Here is a 26,729-nt window from a genome sequence, read left to right on the forward strand (position 1 = left end):
ATATTATGGAGACATAGGCTGCAATTTTCATGTCTTATTGCTATCAGCTTTTCTACTGTTCTGCTTAGATAATACCACTTCTGCTTTAAAAAGATCAATGCAAGAGCTCATTACAAGTCAAATAATTTAAAGTCTTCTAAAAAGTAAGGAAATCACAGGTGTTTAAGGTTACGAAGAGACTCTCTGATCAAAGTATCACTACATTTAAATACTCCTGAGACTTGTCTTCTCTGCTAGCATTGAATTTGAATAACTGAAGGGAATTTTCTTTAGCAGTTGCTTTTAGAAATCACAGAATCAAAGAAAAGCTGGTTGAAAGGCACCTCTGGAGGTCATCTATTCCACTCCCCCTGCTCAAGCAGGGCCATCTACAGCTGCTTGCCCAGGCCATATCCAGAAGGCTTTTGAGTACCTCTAAAAGCGGAGACTCCACAACCTCCCTGAGCAACCTGTGCAGTGCTCAGCCACCCTCACTGCAAAAAAGTGTTTCCTGATATTCAGGGGGAGTCTCCTGAGTTTCACTTTGCACCCATGACCTCTGGTTCTGCCCCTGGGCACTAGCGGAAGGAGCATGGCTCCATCTTCTTCACACCCTCCCTTCAGGTATTTATATGTATCAGTAAGATCTCAACCTAGCATCTTCTCAACAGTTCCAGGTTTCTCTGGAGAGAAGCTCCAGTCCCTTCACCAACTTCATGGCCCTTTGCTGGACTCAAGTTTCTCTGGCATTGTGGAGCCCAGAAGAAGACACAGGACTGGCTTCACCAGTGCTGAGGAGAGGGGAAGGATCATCTCCCTCAGCCTGCTGGCAATACTTCATCTAACAGACCAGGATACCATTTGCCTTCTTTTGCTGCCGCATGTTCAACTTGGTGTCCTCCAGGAGCCCCAGTTCCTTTCCTGTCAAGCTTGTTTCCAGCTGGGTGGGTCCCAGCATATGCTGGTGCATGGGGCTGATCCTCCCCAAGTGCAGGTCTTCACACTTCTCACAGTTCATGAGGTTCCTGTCAGTCCGTTTCTCCAGCCTGTTGAGGTCTCTCTGGATGGCAGCATGACCCCCTGGTGTATCAGCCACTCCTCCCAGTTTGGTGCCATCAGCAAACATGCTGAGGGTACCCTCTGCCCCATCATCCAGCTCATCAATGAGCCTGAACAGGAGTGGACCCAGCACTGACCCCTGGGGTACACTGCTAGTTACTGGCCTCCAATTAGACTTTGCACTGCTGACTACCACCCTCTGGGCCCTGCCATACAACTACTTTTCAGTCTGCCTCACTGCCTGTTCATCCACCCGTACAACCAACAGCTTTCTTATGTTGAAAGCAAGCAAGCCCCCCCCATGGGCCAAAAGCCTGTGGCGAGATGTTGTGGGTAATAATCATTATTCTTGAAAAATCTCGTCTTAAGAGACATTCCTGCTCAAATTGACTCTTTTTGTTGAAACCTTTTGTAATACAATGCAGTTTTACACCCATACACTCCATCTGAAATGTACCTTTCTCCAACAAAGTTTCTAATATTGATATTCCTTACTATGAGAAATAAGAATGACAAGATTGTACATACCAGTTCTCTGCTACTAAATGATAAAGGTTGCCAGCTGAAGTGATGCATGAGATATGAGAATTTCTGAACCACAGAAAAATCTGAAGTCAGTTGCTGAAACCAACACAAATACTGTTTATTTGTGAGATGCCATTTTACATCAACACCAGCAAAAGGCCTAAAAATCAACCAGAGGAACTCATGTTAGGTGGTGTTAACAGTATTTCTGTCAGGCTGTGAATCACAGGAGTTCAGCACACCTTATTTATGTAATATCCAAGTAACAAAGCATTCACAGTTACAGGTTAACTGCTGTTCCTGCATCAGCAGTGTCAGTAGGTACTATCTGGTGATAACACACATACGCACACACACACACAGAATAGGGGAAATCTTTAAAAATAAAACAAACAAAAAAAAAATCAAGCTAAGTTTTGGTCTCAATTACAGACAACAATGTAGCTGGTGGATGGATTTTATACACTTTTACAGCAGTATGAAAGGACAGAATATAAGGCCTAGGAAGAGGTATCTTAGCAGTTATACAAGGGCACAAGCTAACCTTTAAAGCTGTGTGTATGAATTCCAAGAGTATTAAACAATTTGTTAGACTTGTGACCAAGGATCAACAGAAATCTGGGAAAACCTTAACACAACTTAAGTCCCTTTCTTGCCCTCCAATAACGTGATTCGGGAACATTAACCAAGTAACAATGAGCTGTAACTAACTTTGATTGTGTGAGCATATTTGTGATGAAATAAAATGCATGTATTTGAAGTAAGATGGAAGACATCTCCAGTCCCCTACTAACGCTAGAAAAGGCTACACAAAGGTAACCCAAATATTTATTGTAGCTTAAAGACAACCTTGAACTGAAAACTCAGGCGCATAAAGGATTCCAATAAACTCCATCCTCTTCAGCTTGTTTTCCTTGAAAAGGATGAAGAGTGAAAAAACAGTAACACAGAATTTTGTTAATATTTTAAATACTTAATATCATTTTCCTGTAGAATGAAACTAAATTCATGGAATGTTTCAGTTACTAATACTCATAGAATCATTTAGGTTGGAAAAGACCTTTAAGACTATCAAGTCCAAAGAGCTTCAAATGTTTGTCACCTATCAACTTAAAGACTGTCCACTGCTATAGTCTCTGGATGCTGTTTTCCTTCCACTAACTGGTTTTCCACTTTCATCTCCCAAACACCAAGTGTGAACTGCACAAAGATTATCAAGATTCTGCTATAAGGATAGTAATAATACACCAGAAAGATTAGCACAAGACCCCTGACACTTCTTCCAGAACGACCTCTAAGCGTCTTGTCCAAGAAGTCGGCATATTCTATATATTACCTTTCAAGAGGAAAAAAAACCCCAAAGAAAACCCTGTATGAACTGTATCATGGCGCAACAAACCAAACAGCAGACACCCAGGTTGTATTAACTACAATGCAAACCCAGTAGCTTAGTTACATTTCCACAGTAATTAAAAATGAGAGGGATTTTTTCCAAAATACAGGAGCTGGCAATGTCAGGTTTCTCTGCTTATCAGTGTATCTAGCACAAACAGAAGGATGGATAGCACAGGTAAGTTTATCAAGCCATACAGGTCCATTTTAGTATATCTGTTCCCCATAAATGTCAGTAAAGCCATCTACAAGCTGCAACTGAATCTGTGGCTGATTTTATGAAGATGCATGTTCATAAACCAGCTGAAGACTACGGATTTATCCTGCTTGCAAGTGGAAGAAAAAAAATTGCAGCATCTGATTCATTTCCAAACGCATTCCTCCTTTCCATTACTCCTGATTACTTTTACACAAAGAAAAAAATCAGAGTTTGTTAACTTATACAACATGAGCGCTTTCTGAGGTTTCCTCTCCCGTTTCACTTGCTCTTATTTACATTTTGTGTTCTGCTAAACACTAGCAAAACTTGGAAAAGGAGCACCTGATTAAGCTGAACAGATTTCTGTTGACCCTCTTAGATGAAAGTTGCAACAGTAATAGATTAGAAATGTCTTTGGCTCTTGCTTCCATTATTGGAAGCTAAATTATGTGTGACATACAAAACCTTTTATGCACATCTTGTATTTGTTGCAGGATTCATGCCAATTTGTGCTAAACTGTTTTCTAGAGTCAGTAACTAGCTTAACACTTAGGAACAATTACAGTATTTCACTTAAAATCTTAGCAACCACAATCTAGCCTAATGTTAAAGTTATATTGCTTCTAAGTTCATTCTTTTCAGAACTAAACCAGCAGCTCCACTGATTATTTCTTTAAGGTTATACTACGGTAATATATACATTTACGTCAGAAGTCTTAATAAAACTTGTGGTTTTTAGTAAGAGGCATATTGTAAACATTAAACACCACACTCCACTGAATTAATTTCTTGTGCAAACTGGCATTAAACACGGAATGAAGGTTATGCATATTAGTACATAAGAAAGCAATGACTATGTATGTTTTAATACTATTAACTTCAATTAGCACTATTTAGTGTCACAGAAATCCAAACATGACTATTTCACAGGGAAAGGTAGTCTCTTCTTCTCAGCATCATGAAATTCGAGGGGTTTGTATATGCACATATATTGTCTATTTATGTATATACAAATATACATAAACACACACAATTTTTGTCTTTGGCAGCTGAGTTTGACAAAAAAAAAAAAATCAACAACAGCAAACAGATTTGAACACAATTGACCACCTGTAGCACCACAATTACAACCTCCTTGTCCAGGGTAGCAAACTAATGTTTAAGCACCACGTTCAGCTTTTGCTAAACTAGGCTTAATCTTGAAAGTAGTCAAGTTAAGGACAGTTGTTCCTGACTTCACTGATGGCAGAACAGGACCTTCAATACAGCTGAAAATTTCACATTCAACATAAAACATTTTCCCCCTCCCCCAGACTGCATTCCAGAGCAATATCAAAACTGCCAATACCTTGTAAAATATTTCTACAGAAAAGTAATGTTATTCTTCATTCCAAAACACAGGTTGGCCCTTTCTTGTTAAATGCTCTGTGAATCAATACGGAACATTTTAGTAAATCTTAAGGGTTCAAAGTTTAATAGCACCGGATACTTTGAGGACCTATTATAAAAATCAACACATTACTTAAATAAGGATAAGGCAATGTGACAAAATTATGGAAATTAAACGTAATTCCATTCACTCATTTTCCCCAGATTAATCACTAGAACTGCCCTATACAGATAAAGAATGAGTGAAATAGGAAGTGGTCCCTACTAAAAAGCACTGCCATTTAATGCTGGTGTTTAACATGCCATTGCCTGCAATGGACACTCTGGGAATTCCAATCCCCAGCATGAAAGAAAAGGAAATGTTTTGACTATTCAGTATCATATTTCCAATTACCTAGAAACACAAAGTTAGAGACTTTGGCAAAGACTACAAACAAAAACCCATCGAAGCAAACAAAAAACACCCCAAAACAAAAAACAACCCCCAAATCTGTATTATCTATGTGCTAGGGCTGAGCAGACTTTATTCCCCAAACCAATAATTTTACCTAGAACTTCCAGTTTCACTAGATCACAACTTAAACCAAACACTCTTGGTACACCAAAAATTAAGAGGAATATGCCAAAGGCAATTTACAAAAGTCTAAAGCCCATTTTTAAAAGGTACTTTAATTTGTTCATTGGTACCTGTAATGACTACTGCAGTTTTAACATTAAAAAGTCAGTACTTTTTTCTTCAAATGGAAATCATTTGTGGCATGTACAACTATTACAGTGGTTTAATATTTGTATGTGTATATAGAGAATTTTAAGACATCAATGTTTCATTCCTATTAAGCAATCGGTCAGGTTTGGCGAATTCTGGTGAAGGAAGTCACAGCATGTCTTCTCCTCCCAGAAACTGGCATCTCAAATAGTAACATTAAAACTGACAATAGCTCTTCACATAACTCTGTCCAAGCAGTCTGTTCATTTCATTTTCTGAAATGCTACATTTGAGACCGAAAGAAAAACAAAACAACTAAAGTTTCAACAAACATGTAAGTGATGACTAGAAATATGCCACAAAATTATTTTTACAATACATTTCTGCAGAAATAATCCCTAGCTGAAGGGGTTTTTTATACACATATACAAAATTTAGACAGCAATATACACATAATCACAGTGAAGACGCTGGCAAGTTCACCAATTTGTAGTGTAAATACAAAATGCAAAGCAGCCTTCAAAGAGAACAATGCTACACAGCAAGCATAGCTAGCTTGTTAAATAGCAAACATCGAAAGTTCCCTGCAAAAGGGATGCAGTGCAAGAAAAGCAGCATGCACTTTGATACAAATAGCAGTTTATGGCTAATGGTTGACATAACTGTGGTAACAGTGACTCTTGAGTGGCTGTGCATAGTTAAACTCCTATGTCATCTGTTTTCCTTTATACCACTCCACAAACTCATCCAACAACACTGGCCCTGTAGAGAGATCAAATAACTGTATTTTACAAAATTTTGTAAAAGGACACTGAGTCATTAAGCTCAGAGAAAGAAACTATTTTATAATACCAACATATGGTAGTACTTACAGGCTCCATCTTCATCATAGTTACTGAGGTCAAGGTTAATTGTTCTACTGAATTCAAGAACGTTACACCATTGGTCCTTATTGATAACTTTGTATTTTGATTGCTGCTTGAGGCAAGAAACAAAAGTTACTAAAATACACTTTCAACTCCCTCAAAATCAGGTTCTCTTAAAGAAAATTTAAACCTCATGCTGAATTATTTTAATCAGTATGCCTTCTAAAACTGGACAAGATTAAAGAAACCACTAACCAGCCAAGCCAGTGTTCAATAATTCACACTTTGATTAAGACACCTTTTAGTGGACAAACATACAGCAATAAAATGAAAGTCCAAAAGCAAATCAAAGACATTCTACACTTTGTTCTGCAATAAACCTAAACAGCATATGGATCTGGGGAAAAGGAAGAAAGGAAGATAACCAGTTACAAGTGCTGCTTTAGGGGTCAGTATATTCTAAATCAGAACAACTAAAAAAATCTTAGCTGCTCATTCTATCGCTAGTTAAAGTATCAGAGAATACAGACAAAAAAAAAAAAAAGAAAGTAATTCTGTTCCAAACTTCGTACCTCTAGAAACTGGTGAAATACTGGAAAAAGGGACCACGTTTTTCCTAAAAGAAGGCCCAACATACACTTGGCAGTATTGATATCTAGGCTGCGCTGGTCCTTTTCCTGCATAAAAAAAGGTCAAAAACCAGAAAATAACATCATTTCAGAATTTCTCACTTCCTGTATGCATAAAGGAAATAAATTAATGAATGAATAATAAATAGCAGTATCTAGCAGAGGTTTTTCATAAAACACAACCTCCTAGTAAAATTTCCTTCCCCATAGCTAATACCTTGCTATTCAGAGATGCTGTTTGATACAGGCTTTCCCCAAAAACCCATCACCACTATTGCTGATGAGACATACACTCCTGTTTGTAACTTCAGACACTGTCAGAAAGCAATGGCCATTTGATCCATACCCATGTTTGCACGTCTCTGCATATCCATGTCTCTTAAAAGAAGTATCACTGCACATATTTCCTGCAGAATTATTACGGCTACATAAACTGTCAGCAAATACTTAAGTAGCTACCGAGTAACAGAGACCATGCAAGAGTGAGCCAAGGAGGTTCTTTTCTGTTATTCTACTGATTACATGAAATTCAGATTAAATTAAATATTGAATGAGCAAAGGGAACAAAACACACTAGCACACAGAGACCCTATTTTAGTTCAACAGAGTAGTAGTGTATTAGGCTTAGGGGGTGATTTTTTTGTTTCTGCTAAGTTAAAAAAGTATCACCTGCACCCAACAGATTTGTTACATCTCATCAGTGGGAAAGTTAATATATCTGATAACACAACTTCTACGCATCTCAAAAGTAATGTGTGTACATCTAAAATTTGATTTTGTTATTTCAAGTAGTTTGTCCATTTACATCTGTTGTCTTGAAATTAAATAAACTGTGGTGTGAGATAGGATGTAAAACCTCACCCTTTTATGCCTTGCTTATAGCATTAAGCTACAAATTCAGAAGTTAATGAAATCACACAAAAAAAAGTTCCACATTAGCTACTATACACCTTGATCTCTCTGTATGTATTCATGATTACAGACAGCAATTAAGAAAAAACATGGATATAGGCATATCCAGAATACAGGGAGTGCCTCAGAGCAGTGCGAGACAGCTACCCAAGGCAGAGGGAACTGAACCCTTTGCCTTACCTCTGCAAATGCAACTGTATATACTACAGAAGACACATCTTTATTGAAAACAACCTTGAAAGAGGCAGAACTGCCTTCTGTCTGAAAGACGTGGTAAAGTGAGATCCCAGTTCCTGAAGAACAGCCAAAACCTTAGCCACAAGGTTATCTTCTCTTCTTGAAACCCATTTCATATAAAATAAACTTTAAAATTCTGTAGACCAAATTTTATGTGGGTTTTTTAGGAAGGAAAGTGTCCATTAAAAAAAAACAAAAAAAAAAAAAAAAAAGTCCAGCAGCTCTGAAAACATCAGAAGCTGGGTTTAGTGACCAAATGTAAACCAAAAGGGACTTCACTCATTCTGATCTAGGGGAAAACAGTAAATGCCAGGATGGACAAAGCTTTTCAATTGATAATTAAAAAACACACCTGCAAAGGCATTTTGTATTAATATGATACAAGTCTTTCACTTATTTCCAGTATCAAATAGTTCTAAAAACTAGCCCTCTTTCCAAAGCCCATTTACACCTGTCACAAACACCTTTAGGCAGAAATGATACTGCTGTAAGAATACATTTTACTTTCCATACTGTTTATGTTCTGAATTCTTTCCACACACTTAAGTGTTAATGAAATCAGGCTCTGTTCCTTGTACTTTGGCTGTTTTTACATGTCTTACATTGCAAAGTTTCTACATTCTCTCTCTCTGACTACTGTTCAGAACAGATGATTCAGATAAGCCCTTTGTACCCACCTCCAACTGCCTAATGGCGCATCTGCTGTGACAGATGCTTCAATTGCATTTTTAACATACATTCCAGTTACTTACATTAACTTTCTTGGATACAGTGGGAAATAATACATTGACAAACTGTGATAAATGTTAGTATTTGTTTTACACTGACAATAGACAGCCTGAGATTTCCCCTCCCTACATTTCAGGTAAAAGAGCTGTTTAAGCCATGAAATACATGCATCTGTATGTTCTCAAACTTGGCAATGACAATAGCTAACAGGGAGCGAGGAGTGTATTTGTGCTTAATACAAACATATGGCATTTTAAATTATTTCCTCAAATCCCTGCTGACTTAAATCATTCATACTGCACAAAACCTTGATGATATTTATTTTTATTGACAAACTAACTCTACCAAATCACAACAGATGCTTTCAAAAATTCTCTCTTAAAACTTAAAAAGTTTATACAAGTGCTTTTTGCCATATAGTACTTCCCCGGAATTATGACTCTTAGGATAGAAATTACACAATCTTCTGAATCAAACCCCAAAAATGCTCCCCCATCAGCTTTTTGCCACCAACTACTTAAATTATTCTGATAAAAATTATGAACAGATTTATCTGTCACATCTATATAAATACATCAGCCTTTGTCAGCCTTCATCTCTTACTGGATGCCACTCTCCTTCAGACTTCCACTGGCTACATAGTATTAAAAGTTCGATAATTCTACTACTCCAATATTGTTTTGACAATTCCCCTGTTGATATGCCTTTGAATTGCAGTTCTACAACCTGGGGGTTTTTTGGCCACAAATGATGTCACAGCACCTGTGTCACAATGTTTAAATTCTTTTTCAAGACATCTATTTGGTATCTCTTGAATAAATCTCACCCACTACCTTCTTCTTAAGTTTCTGCGCTTGCTTTTGACAGGCCATTAGCTGTTTCAGATTTGCTACCTGTTCAAAATATTCCATCAATATCTTCCTTGTAAATGTTATTTCTTGCCTTTGCATTTTACGTTGACCAAAACTGGCAGAATCAATCTTCACACAGCAAAGGAGTAATTAGGATGTTGATAAAGCCTTTTTTTGTCCTCTCATACAAACTAATACCACTCATTTTGACATACTCAGCTGTAGGTTTCTTTGGTTAAAAGTGAACTACTGTGAATCTCTGCAAGCTAACATGTAGAAAGCACTGATGTACCACAAATCTGAGTTGCCTACGATAGAAATTGAACTGAGAGCAATTCTGATAGGTAAGTCTTTCTTATTATTTTTCTCATGTTACTTCTTTTTTCCTGCAAATTTTCTTGGTGCATTTGGTTCTCCTGCACTGAAATCTTAGCTTCAGCTTTGCCTGTGATCGTGTTTATGTTAAATCATCTGCACATCACATTACATCACATTAGCAAGATGGATGTCCAAATTCCACGTTAAAATGTTAATTTAGAAAATTAAAGTTCTTTTATTGCTCCCTTTAAGTAGGAATAGTCCTATGTATATTATGGGTTCCAATACCAGGTACAGTTTTATTGATATATATTTTACAGCAGGAAGACTGATCTCAGTGTATTGTTTAATAAATACTGAGAACACCATTAATGACCTTCCAACAGTCTTCCAATTTACAACAGAATAGGTTCTAAATTATTTCCTTGAAGTTACAGAGTAGCTTGAAGCAGAGATGTAACAAAACATGTCAAAACACTGAACATCAAGCATCCTATACACTTTTCTTTTCCAGTTCTAGCATTTTACATATACTTTTTTAGAACATGAACAGTTCCATTTGTTAGAAGCAATCTAGAGTGGTTTCTTAACAGAAACAGAATTATACAGTCTTCCAATTATTACTTATGAGTGTAAAGTTTAAATTTCAGATACTGGTCCTCCCCATTACTTACCCGTGCAAAGTCAAATGCATATCTATAAATAAGTTTAAAATTGGTAGGTTCATTTAATAAAGATCTCAAGTAATCCAGAGAATTTCTCAATTTTTCTGTAGTATCACATCTACAAAAAAAGCACAAAGTGAATTTAGAGTCTGCATTCTTACACAAATGTCCAATGGTTTAGAAAAGCATCGCTAACATGTATCCCCATCAATCTGTTCAAAATACATCGCTTTGTACAAAGGCATGTTTATGAGTTTGTCTGCATAAAATGCCTTGATTAAACCCATAGTGTGAAATGGATTTAGGTAAAATAGAAAAGTCTTACATTGGTATTCTGATAAAAAAATTGCTTGGCCTTAAGGAAAATGCACTCTCCAGAGGATTAAACTAAGACATCGTCTACACATGGCAAATAACCAGCAAACCACAGCAGTGAAACAATTCTTTGCTGAAACTATAAAAATTCTCACAGTTTTAGTGACTCTGTTCTGGAAGGAAAGTCAAAACACAGTTCTTTCTCCAGCTCTCTATAAATTAGATGATTATTCAATTGCATTTGTTAATTATGCCACAAAGATAAGCTCTCAAATAGAGAAAGCAGATCTTAGAAAGAATATGACAATGCAGAATCACAGAAAGGGTTTGTATTATTTGGCATTTTGAACCACACATGCTCTAACAACATGCCAATATCTAATAGATAGGTCCAATCCAGTGACAAAGACAGATGTCTTTGGGGACAAAAACAGTGTTGAACCTCATGACATTTCTGTTTTCTTAAGAATGCAGACATTTTAATCCAACTGTAATTAAATGTGTAGCTGTCAGGTTTCAAGTTGTCTCTAGGTGGCTGTATCACCATAAATGGGACCAAAAAAGTATGGCTTTCACTCCACAGCAGAGCTCTCTGCTTTAAGTGTTATGAGTCAAAATATCAAAGCCCGTTTTTTTCTAAGAACTGGGTTTACTATAACAAGTGTAAGAGGTTTTCCAAAGCACTTACTGTAGTGACGTCATTCCTTTTAACCATTCTTGTAGTGTAAAGTAGCCCATGTTTTGTGCATCCAACTTCCATGCTAGTACAAGCATAACTACCTGAAAAGAATTGACAAAAAGATCCACACAGTATTCAAGTAACTGTTTAGCAGGCTACTAATGCTTTACTCGTCTAAATGGGACGTTCAGATCCTTGCTGCACTATTTTAAAAGATAAACTGAAAATGACAAACCTGTACATAATCCAAGGAGAACATTAACAGTGTAAAGACACAGTGAACACCCACCCAAGTAGCCACCCTGCTTTAAGGGAGCATGTATAGCCAACTAGTGAGCAGTACAACAAGAATGATGAGTAGGTGCAAAAACTACAGAAATGGTTTTCCAAAACTATTACAAAAGCTAAGTACCAATGTGCTGACATGTTACATTTGACATTTGTTGCACTCTCCTCTAGATGAACATCAGTTGCAATCCATGAACTCTGTGAAATCAAATTATTCTAAAGCTAATCGTGATCCCACCTGAAACCAGCTATTCCATCAAGCCTACCAAATTGTGCAGGTCTGAACATGCAAGTTTAATTCCAGTAGATGTTAAGTAAAGCTAGATGAACTAACATTAGCATACACCAAAGCAGAGGCTGATAAATAAATACTTCAGTTTTGCCCAAAAGGAACCAGAGTCCTTTTCACATCTAACAAAACTGAAGCCATAAAAGAATTCAGATAAAGTGATTACTATCTTACTCAGGAACCCAAGAAACCACTTTTGATAAATACATGGAAAAACTTTGAGGACAACTGACGCTGCAGACTAGAAGAAGAAAATAATCAGATAATTTAAATTTGCAACTCAGCCATTAACTAGCTGTTAATACCGCTCTATATGGATTTTAACGTGAAATCAGGACACCTACTTCTACACCCAAATGTCTGCATAAATACCAAGGGTTTATTATATTAATAAACTCCACAACTAGGTAATCATATTTCCAGTAAATCTCTCAAAGCCACAATTCTCATTTTACTTAGAGATGACACTTTATGAACCGTGTAAAAGATAAGCCTTGAGTATACATTTTAAGAGCAAAGATTAAGCTCTAGGAAAAAGCCTGTAAAAGGCACTATTAATTTCTAAATTTTACTTATATGTACATATACCATATATACGTTGTCACATGTACACTGTCACACATATGTATGTTGTTATAGATATCCCTTATTCGTCTTTTAAAATGGCATAAAGGGAGTGCTAATACTGCTCACAGTTTTTGAAATCTTCTCTCCTAGAAAACCCAAATAAAACATTACTTTACAGTTTTGTACCTGCTACATTAAATCTCCTGTGTCTTCTCATTGTTTCTGAAAAGACAGCCAGCAGCCTTTGTTTAACTTTAATTTAAAAAAACCTCTCATATCTCTCTTTCAGAATGGTGGGAAAGTGAAAGAAGAGGTGGCAACAAAGACTAATCGAGATTTTACAGGTTGACAGTTTGAGGTTTAATATAAAGGCGACCTCTTTCCAAATGTGCACATAAACCTCCTGGTTTATATTTCTTTATTTAACACACACCCCCCCCACCCAGAAAAAAACAAAACCAAAAGCAAACAAACAAAAAAAAACAAAAAAAAAACAAAAAAAACAACAAAAACAAACAAACAAAAAAAAACCCCCACCAAAACAATTCCAGGTGTTATTTTAATTCTTGATGGAAAATAAGAGATACAAAACCATCTCATGTGCATCATAACAGATCAGTCACCTTTTGACTGGACTTTGAACTTACATTTTCTGGTTCAACTCCAATGTCTTCACAAAATTTCTCCATACCTTCTGGCCCTACAATATCATCAGTGCCTGCAAACAAAATACATTTTATTTACCTCTGAAAATTAAAGTAGTTCTACCTTCACAGCACAAGAGAACTGCAATCACACAGTACAACCTCAACTTCTGTACAGTTTGGGTTTTCTGTTTGTTTTGACACACAATAATTATTTCCACACTTACTATCAGACCTGGAAACCCTTAAATCTTTATCTCACCTTTGGAAACAGAGACAGAAAAAACATAAAACGACTTTTATTTCCTCACAATATCCTTTATTCTACCCATCTACTGACATAATTTGCAAGAGTAAATTAGTAAGACCTTTAAGAATCCACTTAGGACTAGCAGAACATTCACCTAATACTACCATGGTTAAATGGGTGGATAGCGGTTAGTGAAACTCCTTTCTTTGATTGAGCCTCTAATGTTACCAAAAGATCACATCACATAAAAATATGACACATAGCTATACAGGAAATAAGACATTATCATTCTCAGAATCTCCTTCCTATATATAGCATTTTTATATATATATATATATATATATAGCACATATATATGCTTATATATATAGCATAGATATTCCTTATCTATATAGCATTTTCTACAAAAAAGAGCCTAAAATAAAAGTCTTGTGCTCCTTTTTGTTCACATTGCCATGGCCACACATTATCTGAATTTTAGTAACTGCAGGGGGAAAGAAGACATGAATTACAGCTATTTCTTTGACAACTTCAAAGGGGGAAAAAGAAGATGAAAAATAGACGCTGTTTAAACGCACTAGTATTAAAACATGCTGTTAGAACAAGATATTTGTAATCTCTGTAATACTTTTGAAAAAATTATATAGGCATTAAGAACTGCATTATGCAATTTACTTTTTTTAAGTAAATTTTAAGTATCTGGAGTATTTTGTTAGAGTTCTTTATTGTGTTTAAAAGGACTCATTCAGGGAAAAAAAAACCCAAAACATTAAAGGCTGAAATGCCTACTTTTATCCAATATAAAGATTGCAATGTGCAAGAAAGAGATCTGATTTATTATCAGGTGACCTACTATTCTAAAATAACAAGGTTTAATTATATCTTTTCCCATTTTCTCATTATATCCTCTCACAGTTCTCTGAGTGTAAACAACACTTTTTAGAAAGGCTCATTCTGTAACGTAAAGACACACTAGGGGAAAAAACCTCAAAACAAACAAATGCAGTGTCAACTCTCTGCATATATAAAGGAGAAGACTTATGAAGCAAGAACACAAAGTAGATTATTCTCTGAAAATTAATTTTTAGAATGTTACTCAATACTGTAAACAGAATCATACTCTCTGCTTTTCTCTGTTTTATCTTGGTGTATGCATCCAATGTTCTTTTATATACAGCCTTCCTTTCATCCCTTCTTTCCATGAAAGTCTTGACAAAAATGAGTTATCCCTGTTGCTAGAGTAAAAAAATAAACCAAGCTGGTCAGAAAGGCAGAGAATCTAATAGGTTAGATTTGGCTTGAATTTGACTGAATCTCCTCTCACAGACTGCCACAGACAAGTGAGATATCAAAGTATTTGGTTTAGTTTATATAATTTTATTAAAGATATTATTACATCAAATTGTCACTCTTCATTACTCATACGAAGAAGATAAAACAGACCAAGCTCAGTAGTTATCCAAGACAACATCATAAAACTGCAAGACAACCTTATTTTGTCAATCACCTATTTCATTTCCTTTTGATTTTTAGAGTCATGAGATCATGTTTTCCCATACTTTAAGTTCTCCCTTTCAGAAAATCACATGTGAAAAAATGAATACAACCACCAACTTCAGTATTAAAGGATCATCATTTGTGACTGCAGGTCATAATTAACAACCCTAGAAGTAATGCCTGAAGAAAGTTCTCATACAGAAGGGCAAAAAAATACTTCAGTCTACCCTCCCTATACCTTGTGATATAAAACTATATAAAGACAAGACCAGTACAGGATACTTGAATTTATACACTACTTTGCTTGAAATCATATGCACAACACTCAGCAGGAAAACAAAATAATGTTTCTACCTGTCCCACATTAAAAAAAAAAAAAAGAAAAAAAGAAAAAGACACACTTGTGAAGCATAATTCTGTACTATTCAGCACTAACATGGCAGATAACAGAACTAAAGAAGAAGAGGTAACACCACTTTGGAAAGAGGCACATATCTAGCTATAGATTTGAATAGTAAAGTATGTATGCTCCAAAATACTTTTAGTTACACATCTTCTGCATTCTTTTTCTAGAATAGAGACACAGACAAAACTAGCCCTGGAACCCTTCAACTTCACACTACACAGAATGTAAGAAAAGCTTCTTTAAGACTTTTACAAAAAAGCCTCTACAGTCATTCTTGGAAAAGATCAGTTAATGCAACTTTTTTATTCCAATGTAGACTGAATTGTTAGTAAGAAGAAATTTGCATTTCACCCTTACCTGCATATTCATAGAACCATTCTAAGCACCTCTTACTTGAAAAGACTTCTTCCTCTGCTTTTATTCTAGATGAATCATATTTTCTATACATACTTCAAAAATAAAAGAGAAACAAGTAATTAATTCATCACTTTTTTAGAAGCAATATTTTAGTCAGACACTATAAGCAGCAGCATTAACTCATGAACAATTTACCCAACATTCTGTCCTCATATCCAGTCATTTGGGACACTGCTTAACAGAGCAAGAACCACTGAACCTAAATACTGTGTTTGCTCAGTCTGTCACACTTCAACTGATTCATAATCATAATCCATGTACAACAATCCCTTACAACAAATACAGACTACCTCAAATTCAAACCCAAACTGCTTTGTGTAAGTTCAAGTAAGACTTGTGCACATTGCTAGTGACCACAATCAATTGATGGGCTGCAACTTAGCTGGCAGTCTAATCCCACAGTAATTCCAAGTCACAGTGAACACACGTATTTCATATACTTTGAATTATCTACTAAGGAGAACTACACATACTCTTTTTGCCTCCTCAAAAAAATCCTCCAGAAGGCACAAAGGCCAAAATAGCCACAACCCACACATACATTATTCTAAAGCTTTTAAGTTAGTAACACAAAAGAACCACAGAGAACAGGTTACAGGTTCTTACTGACAGTAACTCAAGGAACCTCATTCATCATGGGGTAAACAGTTACCTGAAAAACTAGATCCATAGTGTTCCTTCACCCCAAAGGAGGCAAAGTTATGCTGACAAGAAGCATAAAGAATTTTAACTACATTCAGAAAACAACACTGAAGTACCAATCTCCTGACTTTAGCATCTGCAACACCTAAAGCCTGGAAGGCACAGCAGAAGCTGATGAGTTACTCCACCCTGTTTAGACTTCTCTGCAGAGACACTTATCATTTGTGTTAGAGGAAAAAGACTCAGCAGTCCAAATAGCTGTTCACTGCTGCACATGTATTCTTTGATCCATTTCCACCATTCTGCAGTAGCCTGGGCTCATACCAAGCAACAAATAGTTTAGATTAGGGGAGGCAGCCAAGAATGGCTCTGTGACTGTTCCAAGCATGCAGCCCTTCCTCTTACGGTCCTGCTGGGGGAGGACAACACAGCAGCTAACTGGTTCAAGGAGAGTTTGGAAACAAGCTGGTGAAACTAATTTGGAGTTGATTTCACCACCATTTTCTAGAAAGACACGTAAAAGATGTCTATACTTAGGAGGTTAGAGTACACTGGATCCCACTATCCTCCACCTACTTAAAAGCTAGGAGGAACTGTAGCTAGACATTAATGGCATACAGATCATTACAGTAACTCAAAGAACTGCTTTGTGTTTATTGTCATACCTCTTTTAAACTAACTATCAGAAAAGCAATCCTGGTCAGAGCAAAATGATAAATTGCTAATTGAAAGACAAATACAAATGAGGCTCTTCAGACATTTCAAGATGGAAAGAAAAATTAACACTGTTCTGAAACACACTGATCTGCAACTAACTGGAACACTGCAGAAAAATGCCAGTCACACGTGTCCCAAACATACACATTCACAATAACCACCATTTGTATGTTTGATTTTTGTTTTGGATTGGTTCTTTTCCTTTTGTTGGGGGTTTTTGGAGGGGCTGGGCTTTGGGTTTGTTGCTTTTTTTTTCCATTTTCATTTTGAAAACAGCTTTAAAAGTTTTTTTCTCTTTGAAGTACCTACTTTGTGTAAGCTTTATTGCAGTTGCAAACGAACAGGCTGACAGCACTGCCCAGTAAGTAAACGAAGCCAGAAGGTTCAAGAGTTGGAACAATTTATTTTGTTCCAGATCTGATAACTTGACATTCTCATACTTGCAGAATGACCTGTGATTTTGAAAGACCTACCCAATATTTCTTAGGCTAATTTGAATTCAGAGAAATAAAAAAAAAAAATGTCTTGAGACGAAGAAAGGAAGCATTCTGTCACTTTGGCAAAAGTCTAATTATTCAGTATTCCCTTTTTTGTAGCAAACAAACGTGACAAACACAACTGGAATACCAAATTGGAAAATTACTGTAGCAGGAGCTAGCCAACATCTTTATTCTATTCTATCTATTCAAGAATTCTCTAAGAGCACTGCTGGGACCTAGGACATGCAAAGCTAATGTGGTTCCCAAAGACAGACATTCATCACAAGACTCTCTTTGTTCTTACAAAAGGATGATAATCAAGTGCCTTGCCCTGCTTGTTCATGGAACTCATCAGCACATTCACTGTCAGTATGCGAACAGTGGATTTGGGAAGGAACCTTCAAGAAAAATTTCGTAACAAAGCTCTAGGTCACCCAGGTATATCAGAAAAAGGATTCCAGCATCTACATGAGCCAGAGCTAAACACTGTAGCCTGAATCAAGACACCAATGACAGCAGCACGCATAAGAAGAATGGTGAATGACAACAGAAAAAAAAAAAACAAACCCGCCTTTTTTATATATTCACTGTATTTACACATACTGAGTTTTCACAGGACTAATATTGTGCTTAAGGCTAAGGTCATTGTTTCGGAAGTACAGGAAACAATATTCATTAGGAAGTCTACGTGACTAACATACAGCCAAGTAACTGCAAGCAAAACACTCTGGACTCAAACTTATCGTTGTTCAAAAAAACCTCGGTAACTGACCAACAGAGCTTGATTTTGAGAAACCAGAACTGATCACAGAACTTCCAACCTGTGCCAACAGAGAAATTACTTCACAAATTCAAAAAATAAAATCAGACAAAATGTAATGTTGAGCTATCCTAGTCTCTGTTACAAGCTAATTAGCCAAACAATTAGAAGTGCAGATGAAACCATATCATGCATTGCGCACACCCAGAAGCATAAAACCATGCAACAAAGATGGCTGGATGAATCTCAAATGCCTTTTGCTCAACATAAAGAAACTAACAGCAGATCACACAGTCTGCAACACAAGGATCATTTGAAAAGGAATATACAGAAATGAGCACACCAATGCAGACCCATTATTAGTGATCTCTCACATACAAAAGATGAAACCTGTTCTCTCCCTGCTGACTCCAAACACCAAATGAGTTTCTCTTTCCCAGTCTAGCCAAACCAGCTAGTTCTATTATCAAGAGACTCCTAATCCCTGAAGTGCTTGGTGAAGCAAGATGGGCAAGGAGTAGACAAGTATCTGACATTACAGCCTAGGACAAGTTGGTCCAATTATCACAGCAAGCATAACCTGCCAGCACAGGGTAAAGGTAATTCCAAGGACTGTGTCCTCTGAACTATCATTAACACAGATGTGATTGTCTCAAGAACAGTGTATACAGAGGAGAAAACCACAAACTGCCAGAGACATCTTGTATCTTTGAGTATTTCTATTATCTTTGGAACTTTCCTGTACATAGTGCAAGATGATGTGCCTTGTCTCTGTGCTAAGGACAGCATCTCTTGATACACAAATACCAACTACCAGAGCGCACACAGTAGATATCTGAATATTTTGGGAGCACCAAACATCTACCGAACAGATCTGAGTTTCAAACTGCAAGTCCTCAGCGGTTCACAGCTTCCTCAAGATGAACAACCCCAGTAACCTCAAACAGATGCACAATCATTATGCTAACTATGTTACAGTTTATTTGGTTATTCATTGATGGTCTGCAAGAGGAACATGCAGAGTTTCAGCCAAACAGCAGAAATGAAAGAGCATCCTGCTCCAAGTCTAGAGGAGAGGGGGTAAGAAAAGAAGGGGCAAGGAAGAGAAGGAGTAAAAACCCCATAGACACCTTCCATAAAAGAAGGGCCAACGAGTACGCCTGGTACTTTTGGTACCAGAATTTGTACTACTGTCAGAGAATGCTGACACTAGAACAGGTCTACTGAAGGGTGCTGTCTCCATCATCAGAGCTAGAAAAGTGCATGCAGAACGTTCTCCTAGAGTGTCCGCTATTGCTACCACTACTGTACAACAGTGAACAGTGGGACTTCAGTTTAGAATAACCCTTCCATTTCTGAACCCTGACACACTACCCCATCAGGAAAAAAAAAATCTACCTATGGGCAAAGAGTATGTATCTGTCTCAGATGAGACACACATGGAGGTCAAATTACTCAGATATTTGCTTGAAAAATAATAGTTTTTATTAATTTTGTATGCCATTGTCAATATCACAACAGTAACTGTTATAACAGTAACAGTAATATTTTTTTATATTATAACCAATATTCCCTTAAGGAGCATTTAGCTTTTTCTCTAACAGCTATTTTACCTGCTAGAGAGGAAAGAATGTGGGAGAGGGAGGGCTGGGAAAAAGCAAAGTGAAATTAACCAGCCCACGTTTTATAAAAGTGGTATTGACTACTTAACCACATTTAAGTGAAGTTATTGTCTCAGAAATGCTTGCATCTCCAACATGACCTAAGAGCTGACTCATAACATCCATTTTTAAGCTTGTCTTTGAAATATTCTTATGAGCTAGGGAACTGATGCCCATGCAATAAAGATCAGACAACACAACTTATAACTGGAAGTGGTGTACATAGATGTAACCAAACTAATTAAAAAACCTAATTGTCTAGGCCTTTTATCATCCACATCTTTTCCCAATTATTTTCCTCCCTCTGTAACCGATTTGGTGGGAAAGCAAAACCATGAAAATTCCATCCAACTATTAAAAGTTAACCAGGCAAGTCACCATACATGGTCACTGCCAGCAAAAGAACAAGGTCATGGTAATTCTCTCCAACCTAATGAGGTCTTCACAAGTTTCATTCTCTACTCCTGCTCTGAGCATGCTTCAACTGTACTGACATTAGAGCTCCACTTACCACAGTAGCAACTCTGGGCTGTGTGATTCCAGAATACTCAAACTGAGATCAGTGAAAGCACTGAGCTTAGGTCACACAAACCATTCTCTTGATATGGATGTTGGTAATTGCTCATTTGAGGGGGAAAAGAAAAAAAACAAACTAAACAAAAAGGTAACAGTTCATAATGGTAGGTCAAAAGTTAACCCCTCATCAAGATTTGCAGCCTGGTTGTGTCAGATGGTCAGCATTTACTGAATGAAAACATAAGTTTACCAACAGTAGCTTTGTTTCTATTCAACCAGAACTTATTAAAAGACTTTACCTCATTTCATCCAAGCTTCAAACTGAGTAACTAATTGCTTTCAAATTATTTATATTTTGAAACATGCAAACTTTTGATTGAAGAACATGCCCCCTACTACTTCCATTAATTCTAATTAATTAACTTAAAATTTTGGCTGAGAATTTTCATCAGTGCAGGACAATGAAAATATTATTATAAAGCCTTACCTGTTCATTCACAATTATGATTTTAGCAATAGTTTCATAAATACTGCAATAGAAACAAGGGGAATGAGGAAGAGATGTTTTACGATGTGCAAGGCATGACAAAAACTGCCTAAAGCAACCCTCAGCACAAATTTACTTGACTTGTAAGTTTTATGAATGAATACATCTTATTTCCCCCCTATTTTAAGACTTGCAATAATCTCTAAAGTTTAAAAATAATGTTTTGAACTTCATAAGGCTTAGTTAAGGAGCTTTATGTATAACAGCTAAATATACATGCTAAGTCTCATGTCCAGTTTAAGTTTCTTCCAAACTATTAAGTGAAGTTCACTACCAAGGTGTACAGGACTGCACAAGGCGGGACCAAACCAGTTAGTTAACAACAACAGAACTAAAAAACCTCTCATCACTGAAGGTTCTGAAAACTTTCGAGGTTAGTACACTCCCATTTTACTTCCTTATGCTAATAAGTGTGTTGACTGTGTTTTGAAAACTTATGTTTTTCCACTACAGGGTATAGAGCTTATCACTCAATAAAGAAAAATCATTTTTCACATTAATAGACTTTATGCGGTCCATACACACATTTGGGATAAATTAGGCTCTAGATCTGATTGTTTGAAAACATAGCTTTTAGTGAAGCAGACAAATATTCCTAGATTTCATCTTTCTAAGGTCCAGACATCCGTTACTATAAGATTCCTGCCCTCAGCAGGATTCTGGAATAAGGAGTAGAATTATTTTTTGAATGAGACTATCAGAAAGAAGACATTACATTATACAGCTCAGCTTTCCCTAAGGAAAAAGCCAGTACTTGGCTATAGATAAACAGCATTAGATAATTACGCAGTGAGGACTATATTCTTACTGAGTAAGTATCATTACATGAAACTTGCTTTACCTTTCCTAAGACATTAACAGAGTGAATATTCAGAAATGCACATTTAACGCAAATCTGAGAATACCCTATACCTTATTTTAAGTAGAATAAAGTCAAGACTGTGATTCTGGGAAGAAAATACAAACAAAGTCTTCAAGTCATTATGTTCTGGTTAATGTGTGCTAAACTACTCACCTCCAATAGCTGTTCTTTAAGGTAGAATAAATCTTACAGTGATCCAGAAATGAATACACCAAGTTCTTTTCACTATACATCATCTGGTATAAAAACTTCCTCCCACTGAAACACTGCATTCATGGTTCAAGCTGACTTTATGAACATTAAGCGAATTCAAGCTCTCATTATGTAAGAGTGGGATGCTAAAGAACATGTTTGGAATCTTTGTTTTCCCTAATCAGTCTATGCATGAGATCAGCATTTCCAAGTAACTTCACTAACAACTATATTTATTCCTGTAAGTGTTTTTCCTCGAAAGCCAGTGTCATTATTCCACTAATCCTTCCAAGATAAGGCTGTAACCCTAACAGTCTAGAACTGAGGGTGAAAGCTATTATAAGCTCCCTGGTATCAGATGTGTTTATGACTTTAAGAGCCTTTAGAAATCACCCTCTCCTTCAGCACAGAGGCCTGCTGAAATAAACTTTCTGGAAAGAATACATATCTCAAAAATATTGCTGTAATAGCTGAAGAACACACCCGAAGTAGTGAAGACTGAAGATACCACACAACAAAACTACCCAAGAAAGGATTTTAAAAGGAAATTAATTTCCTTTGTATAGACAAACCAGGAGGAATTATCAACATCTGGTCACAGCTGTGATAACACTGCTAATGGTAACACTCCTTTGATAATCTTCTAACTATTACCTAACACCTTCCCTCTATAAATAAACAGGAGACTTGCAATTACTGAATTTATTTGTTAATTTTGCTGTGGTAAGTTTGCCATTATAACTGAGAAACATATGAAACTTACATCATTGCATAAGCATTTGAAGTGACAGATTATCTGTTAGGAAATACAATCTCTGCTGGAGAGAATATGTATTTTTTCATTGGAAGTAGACATTCGAGAACAGAACTCTGACTACCTTTCTTGCTTAATATAGACTCCACAGGCTAATGTCCCTTAAATGCTTATCCTGAGTTACTAGTTACTAGCTTCTAGAATTCTGCCTCTAAAACAGATGCGATAGTAAAGAACTGGGCCTAGAAGCCCCTTATTCCATAAACTGGCATTGCACGAACCATACTGGGTTTATTATACACAGCACTCTTTACACACAGCCTAAGAGGAAACGGCCTTGCAAATAAGTAGGTCTGCTACAGCACACTGCTGTAGATTCCTGATTTCAGATATATTTCCACTTCACAAACTGAGATGTTTGACCTCCAAAGACCAAACGTGACAGGCATAAGCTCCGCCTGACAAACATGCATGGCAGTAGGAGACAGCTTGCTCTTTGTCTAACTTGTTCACAGAAGGTTACAGGGGCATAAGCCAGATCTGGAGAAACCCTTCCTTCCCTGAAAGAAAATAGAGATCCAAAACTGAGCTGAATGTTCAACAAATGACTTCATACTGCCAGTCATGGTGAAATAAAAACAGTTTTCTTGAAGACCAAAAGAAAAGAAACTTATACACTGGGAAGCAGAGAAAGCCTGCAAACCTTTAGAAGTTAAGAAGGAAGACAGATAAAAATTGGAACCACATCAGACAAGGATATTCCCCCTGTGGCCCATGACAGGCAGATCTGGTTTCACCTCCACTTGTAAAAGCAGGCTGAGGTCTTCCTTTTAATAAAGCCTTAAGTGGCAGTAGAATGAAGACTACAGCCCTTACTTATAAGCTAAAAAGCAGATATATATATATAAAATCCTTCAAATTATGCTTTCAAAAAGCTCTTAAAAATTATTTTATATATACTACTTACAGAGTAAGAAATCAGTTTATTTTTTTTTTTATTTGAATTACACAAATCAGTACGTCTTACAGACAACCTTACTCTCCTAGGGCTTTTGGGCTGTTTTGTTTTACCAGTGTCTTGGCAAAGGGAGACAGAGTTAAATTTTGTGAGCTACTTAAGATTCTAGAAACATTCTCTCCTTGTTTCACTTCCATATCGCACGCATATATTTGAATAAGCTGTAATGTTCTCTATCAACTATTTAGCTTTTGTATATTATTATTTCTGAAAAGCAACAAAATGTATTTAGAAGTTGTGCTTTTTTGTTCCTGTTAGTGTTACATACACAAAGCAATGAAAGCGGGAGTTGAAATTTCTTTCTTCTCCATCAACGGGTCATTTAATAAATTCCACTGCAGCTACAGTTGTGCAACCTTATTAAACACAATGGAGTTATAGAGGCATAACCAGAGGCTTAATTTGGCTACTAGCATTTTTCTTACTCATGCTAGAGAATAAAAAGTAAAGCACGCAGCCTGATTTCAGGCTGACAGTTAGTTAGGAGAGAACTGCATCTTTCTACCTTCCTGAATTACTTGTTATGGAAGCATGTGTTTTCCGAGTCACCAGTAACACATAAATGTAATAGAACTCAAATTCTACTGACAAGACACAGTGGCAAACAAACTTTCTGGCTGCATACCTCACTTTTCAACATCATGACAGTCCTGCACCTATCATGCAGGAGTGTAGAGTCCTGTTCTCCCACAAGTTCTGAATTCAGTGCACATAGACAGTAACTATCTTGCACACAAAAAGCACATTCGATGTGCTCCATTTTGAATGACTGAGGCTGACTGAACATACACATACTGAAAATCCAATGCTTTGAGAACTCTCAGCTGTGCAACTCCTACACCAAAAGAATACACTGCTTGCGCACATAGTTACAACCCACTTGCACTCCTGCTGCCGAGGGGAAAGCTGAGCAGCACTGCCTTAGTCACCACTCCAACTGGCTACCACCTTGCCTGGGCAATCTTCACCTTTCCCTTGCACAATAAGCATCTAATGACAACATGACAGGGAGAGACTAGCAGGACTTCAGCTTAAGAACTGAGAGAACTACAACTACATTCACGTTTCCAACGGGCTGTAGATTGAGAATGCCCAATCCAGATCTTATACAGTAATATCTTCATGTATACATGTATCTCTTCAAAGTTGTTTTTGAACAAGCAAGTATCTCTACTTTGACATCTGGAAAACTAGAACAAGAAGTTCCCCATGAGCTTCTTGTACAACTAGAAAAAGGTGAGATGCAAGCTGAACCTTGATGTGCTTCTTGATATCCCACAGTGCAATCACAGGCTATGGTTCCATACTGAGAAACCAAGCAAATTTGAATACCATTTCCATTAGTATTTAAAAACATGATCATATCAGCTATTCAACTTTAGATATTCCATCAGTCTTAGCTCATGGTAAGATGACATACCCATCATGTCTACTTTTCTTAGCAGATAAATCATCTCCTGCTGCAGGTCTCCTCTTTTTCCTTGGAGGCATCACTTTACTAAAGCAGTCTGATGAACTGCAAGACCGGAGACTTCCTACAGAGGGAATTAAAAAACACCAGTACAAGAAATGAAACTGTTGCAGACCAGTTAAACTGTGTCCACTAATAGGCATATTACAAAGGGAATGGAAGGGAGGAAGTTAGTGTATTTAAAAGTTACAAAAGAAATGGTCTCCTTTAAACAGCAAAATCCATCTCACTTTTACATGGTGTTTTATGACCAAATTTCAGTTAAGGCCAAAAGTACTATACCAAAATGTACAGTAGTACCAGTGCTACTTCAGTCTAACAAAAAGCAAGAATTGAGCCTACCCTGAGGAAGTATTTAAGTCCTCAAAAAGGCATCCTTATTTTAAGTCATTTATTCAAATCAGAACTTCTAGATGTTGTTCATTACTTTTTGAAACACAGATGTGACTCAAAGCCTAGAGCACCTACCTCTAGAAAACAGAACCTTTTCCCCAAGGTTTTTTATGACACAGAGAGCAAGGGGTAGGAAAGGTTTTGTTTGTTCTTTGTTTTTGTCTTCATTTTCCTGGGGGGAGGAGAGGGACAGGATGGGACAGAGGAAGAGACATTCAGCAACCACAGCAGGGAAAAATAAGTGGCTGGCTGTATCATTTGGTCTGGATAATTCTCAAAACAGTGAAGATCCCCAGGTAGGAAACAGCCAATTCAACACACTGATGCCAATCAAGTAGCAGACTTTCCCTCCCCTTCTCTCAGCTACATACTCCTATGTGACTCTTCAGTGTACCAATCAAGCTCACAAAACCTGTAGATAATTAACCCAAGCAAAAAAGAGTAATAACCTTCTGTACATTAGCACAAGAAAGAGCAGAGGACCAGCACTTTTGACCACAGCAAGTCGTTAAATTTCTTTTGCTGTCTCATGAAAACAGTAAGCTAACACTCCAGGCAAAATTTTGTCCTACTTTTATAGACTGAAGACTACGTGGACACCTGAGAAAGGTGTGTTGAAAGAGCAGCTCGCAGAGCTATCATAGCTCTAAGCGTTACACAGAGAATTTTAAAAGGAAAGGAAGAAAGAGGTGAGGTATAAAAATCCAGACACAAAGCAACGCCAAAGAAAACTTGCAAGAAAATATGAAGAACTTCAGCATGCCTAAGCTGCCTTCTCTTAGCTTCAACAGCATCCAAGTTTAGCTATGCTTTATTAAGATGCCCACAAAATCTTTTAAGTCACAGCACAAAAGCAAGCAATAAAACCTTGACTGCTTTTTGACACCACGGGAGCAGACTGAAATTAGA

The 26,729-nt window shown here is 36.9% G+C and overlaps 1 protein-coding gene across 11 annotated transcripts in view; it reads right to left on the bottom strand.

Annotated features, from left to right (window-relative positions):
* Positions 1 to 1,660: 1,660 nt before the first annotated feature.
* DCUN1D4 (defective in cullin neddylation 1 domain containing 4) overlaps positions 1,661 to 26,729 on the bottom strand; it is a 41,474-nt gene continuing 16,405 nt past the window's right edge. For 8 of the 11 annotated variants that reach the window (XM_065697445.1, XM_065697431.1, XM_065697489.1 and 5 more), the window contains 8 exons: positions 25,377 to 25,491; positions 15,749 to 15,840; positions 13,242 to 13,312; positions 11,460 to 11,551; positions 10,466 to 10,574; positions 6,688 to 6,792; positions 6,122 to 6,224; positions 1,661 to 6,011 (listed from right to left, as the gene is read on the bottom strand). In XM_065697445.1, coding sequence (XP_065553517.1) covers positions 5,956 to 6,011; positions 6,122 to 6,224; positions 6,688 to 6,792; positions 10,466 to 10,574; positions 11,460 to 11,551; positions 13,242 to 13,312; positions 15,749 to 15,840; positions 25,377 to 25,491 — 743 coding nt within the window. In that variant the 3' untranslated portion in view covers positions 1,661 to 5,955. The remainder of the gene's footprint in view (positions 6,012 to 6,121; positions 6,225 to 6,687; positions 6,793 to 10,465; positions 10,575 to 11,459; positions 11,552 to 13,241; positions 13,313 to 15,748; positions 15,841 to 25,376; positions 25,492 to 26,729) is intronic. The other 3 variants (XM_065697480.1, XM_065697471.1, XM_065697463.1) reach the window with 1 other exon arrangement.

The sequence above is a fragment of the Lathamus discolor genome, chromosome 1, assembly GCF_037157495.1.
Source record: "Lathamus discolor isolate bLatDis1 chromosome 1, bLatDis1.hap1, whole genome shotgun sequence".
Taxonomy (NCBI): Eukaryota; Metazoa; Chordata; class Aves; order Psittaciformes; family Psittacidae; genus Lathamus; species Lathamus discolor.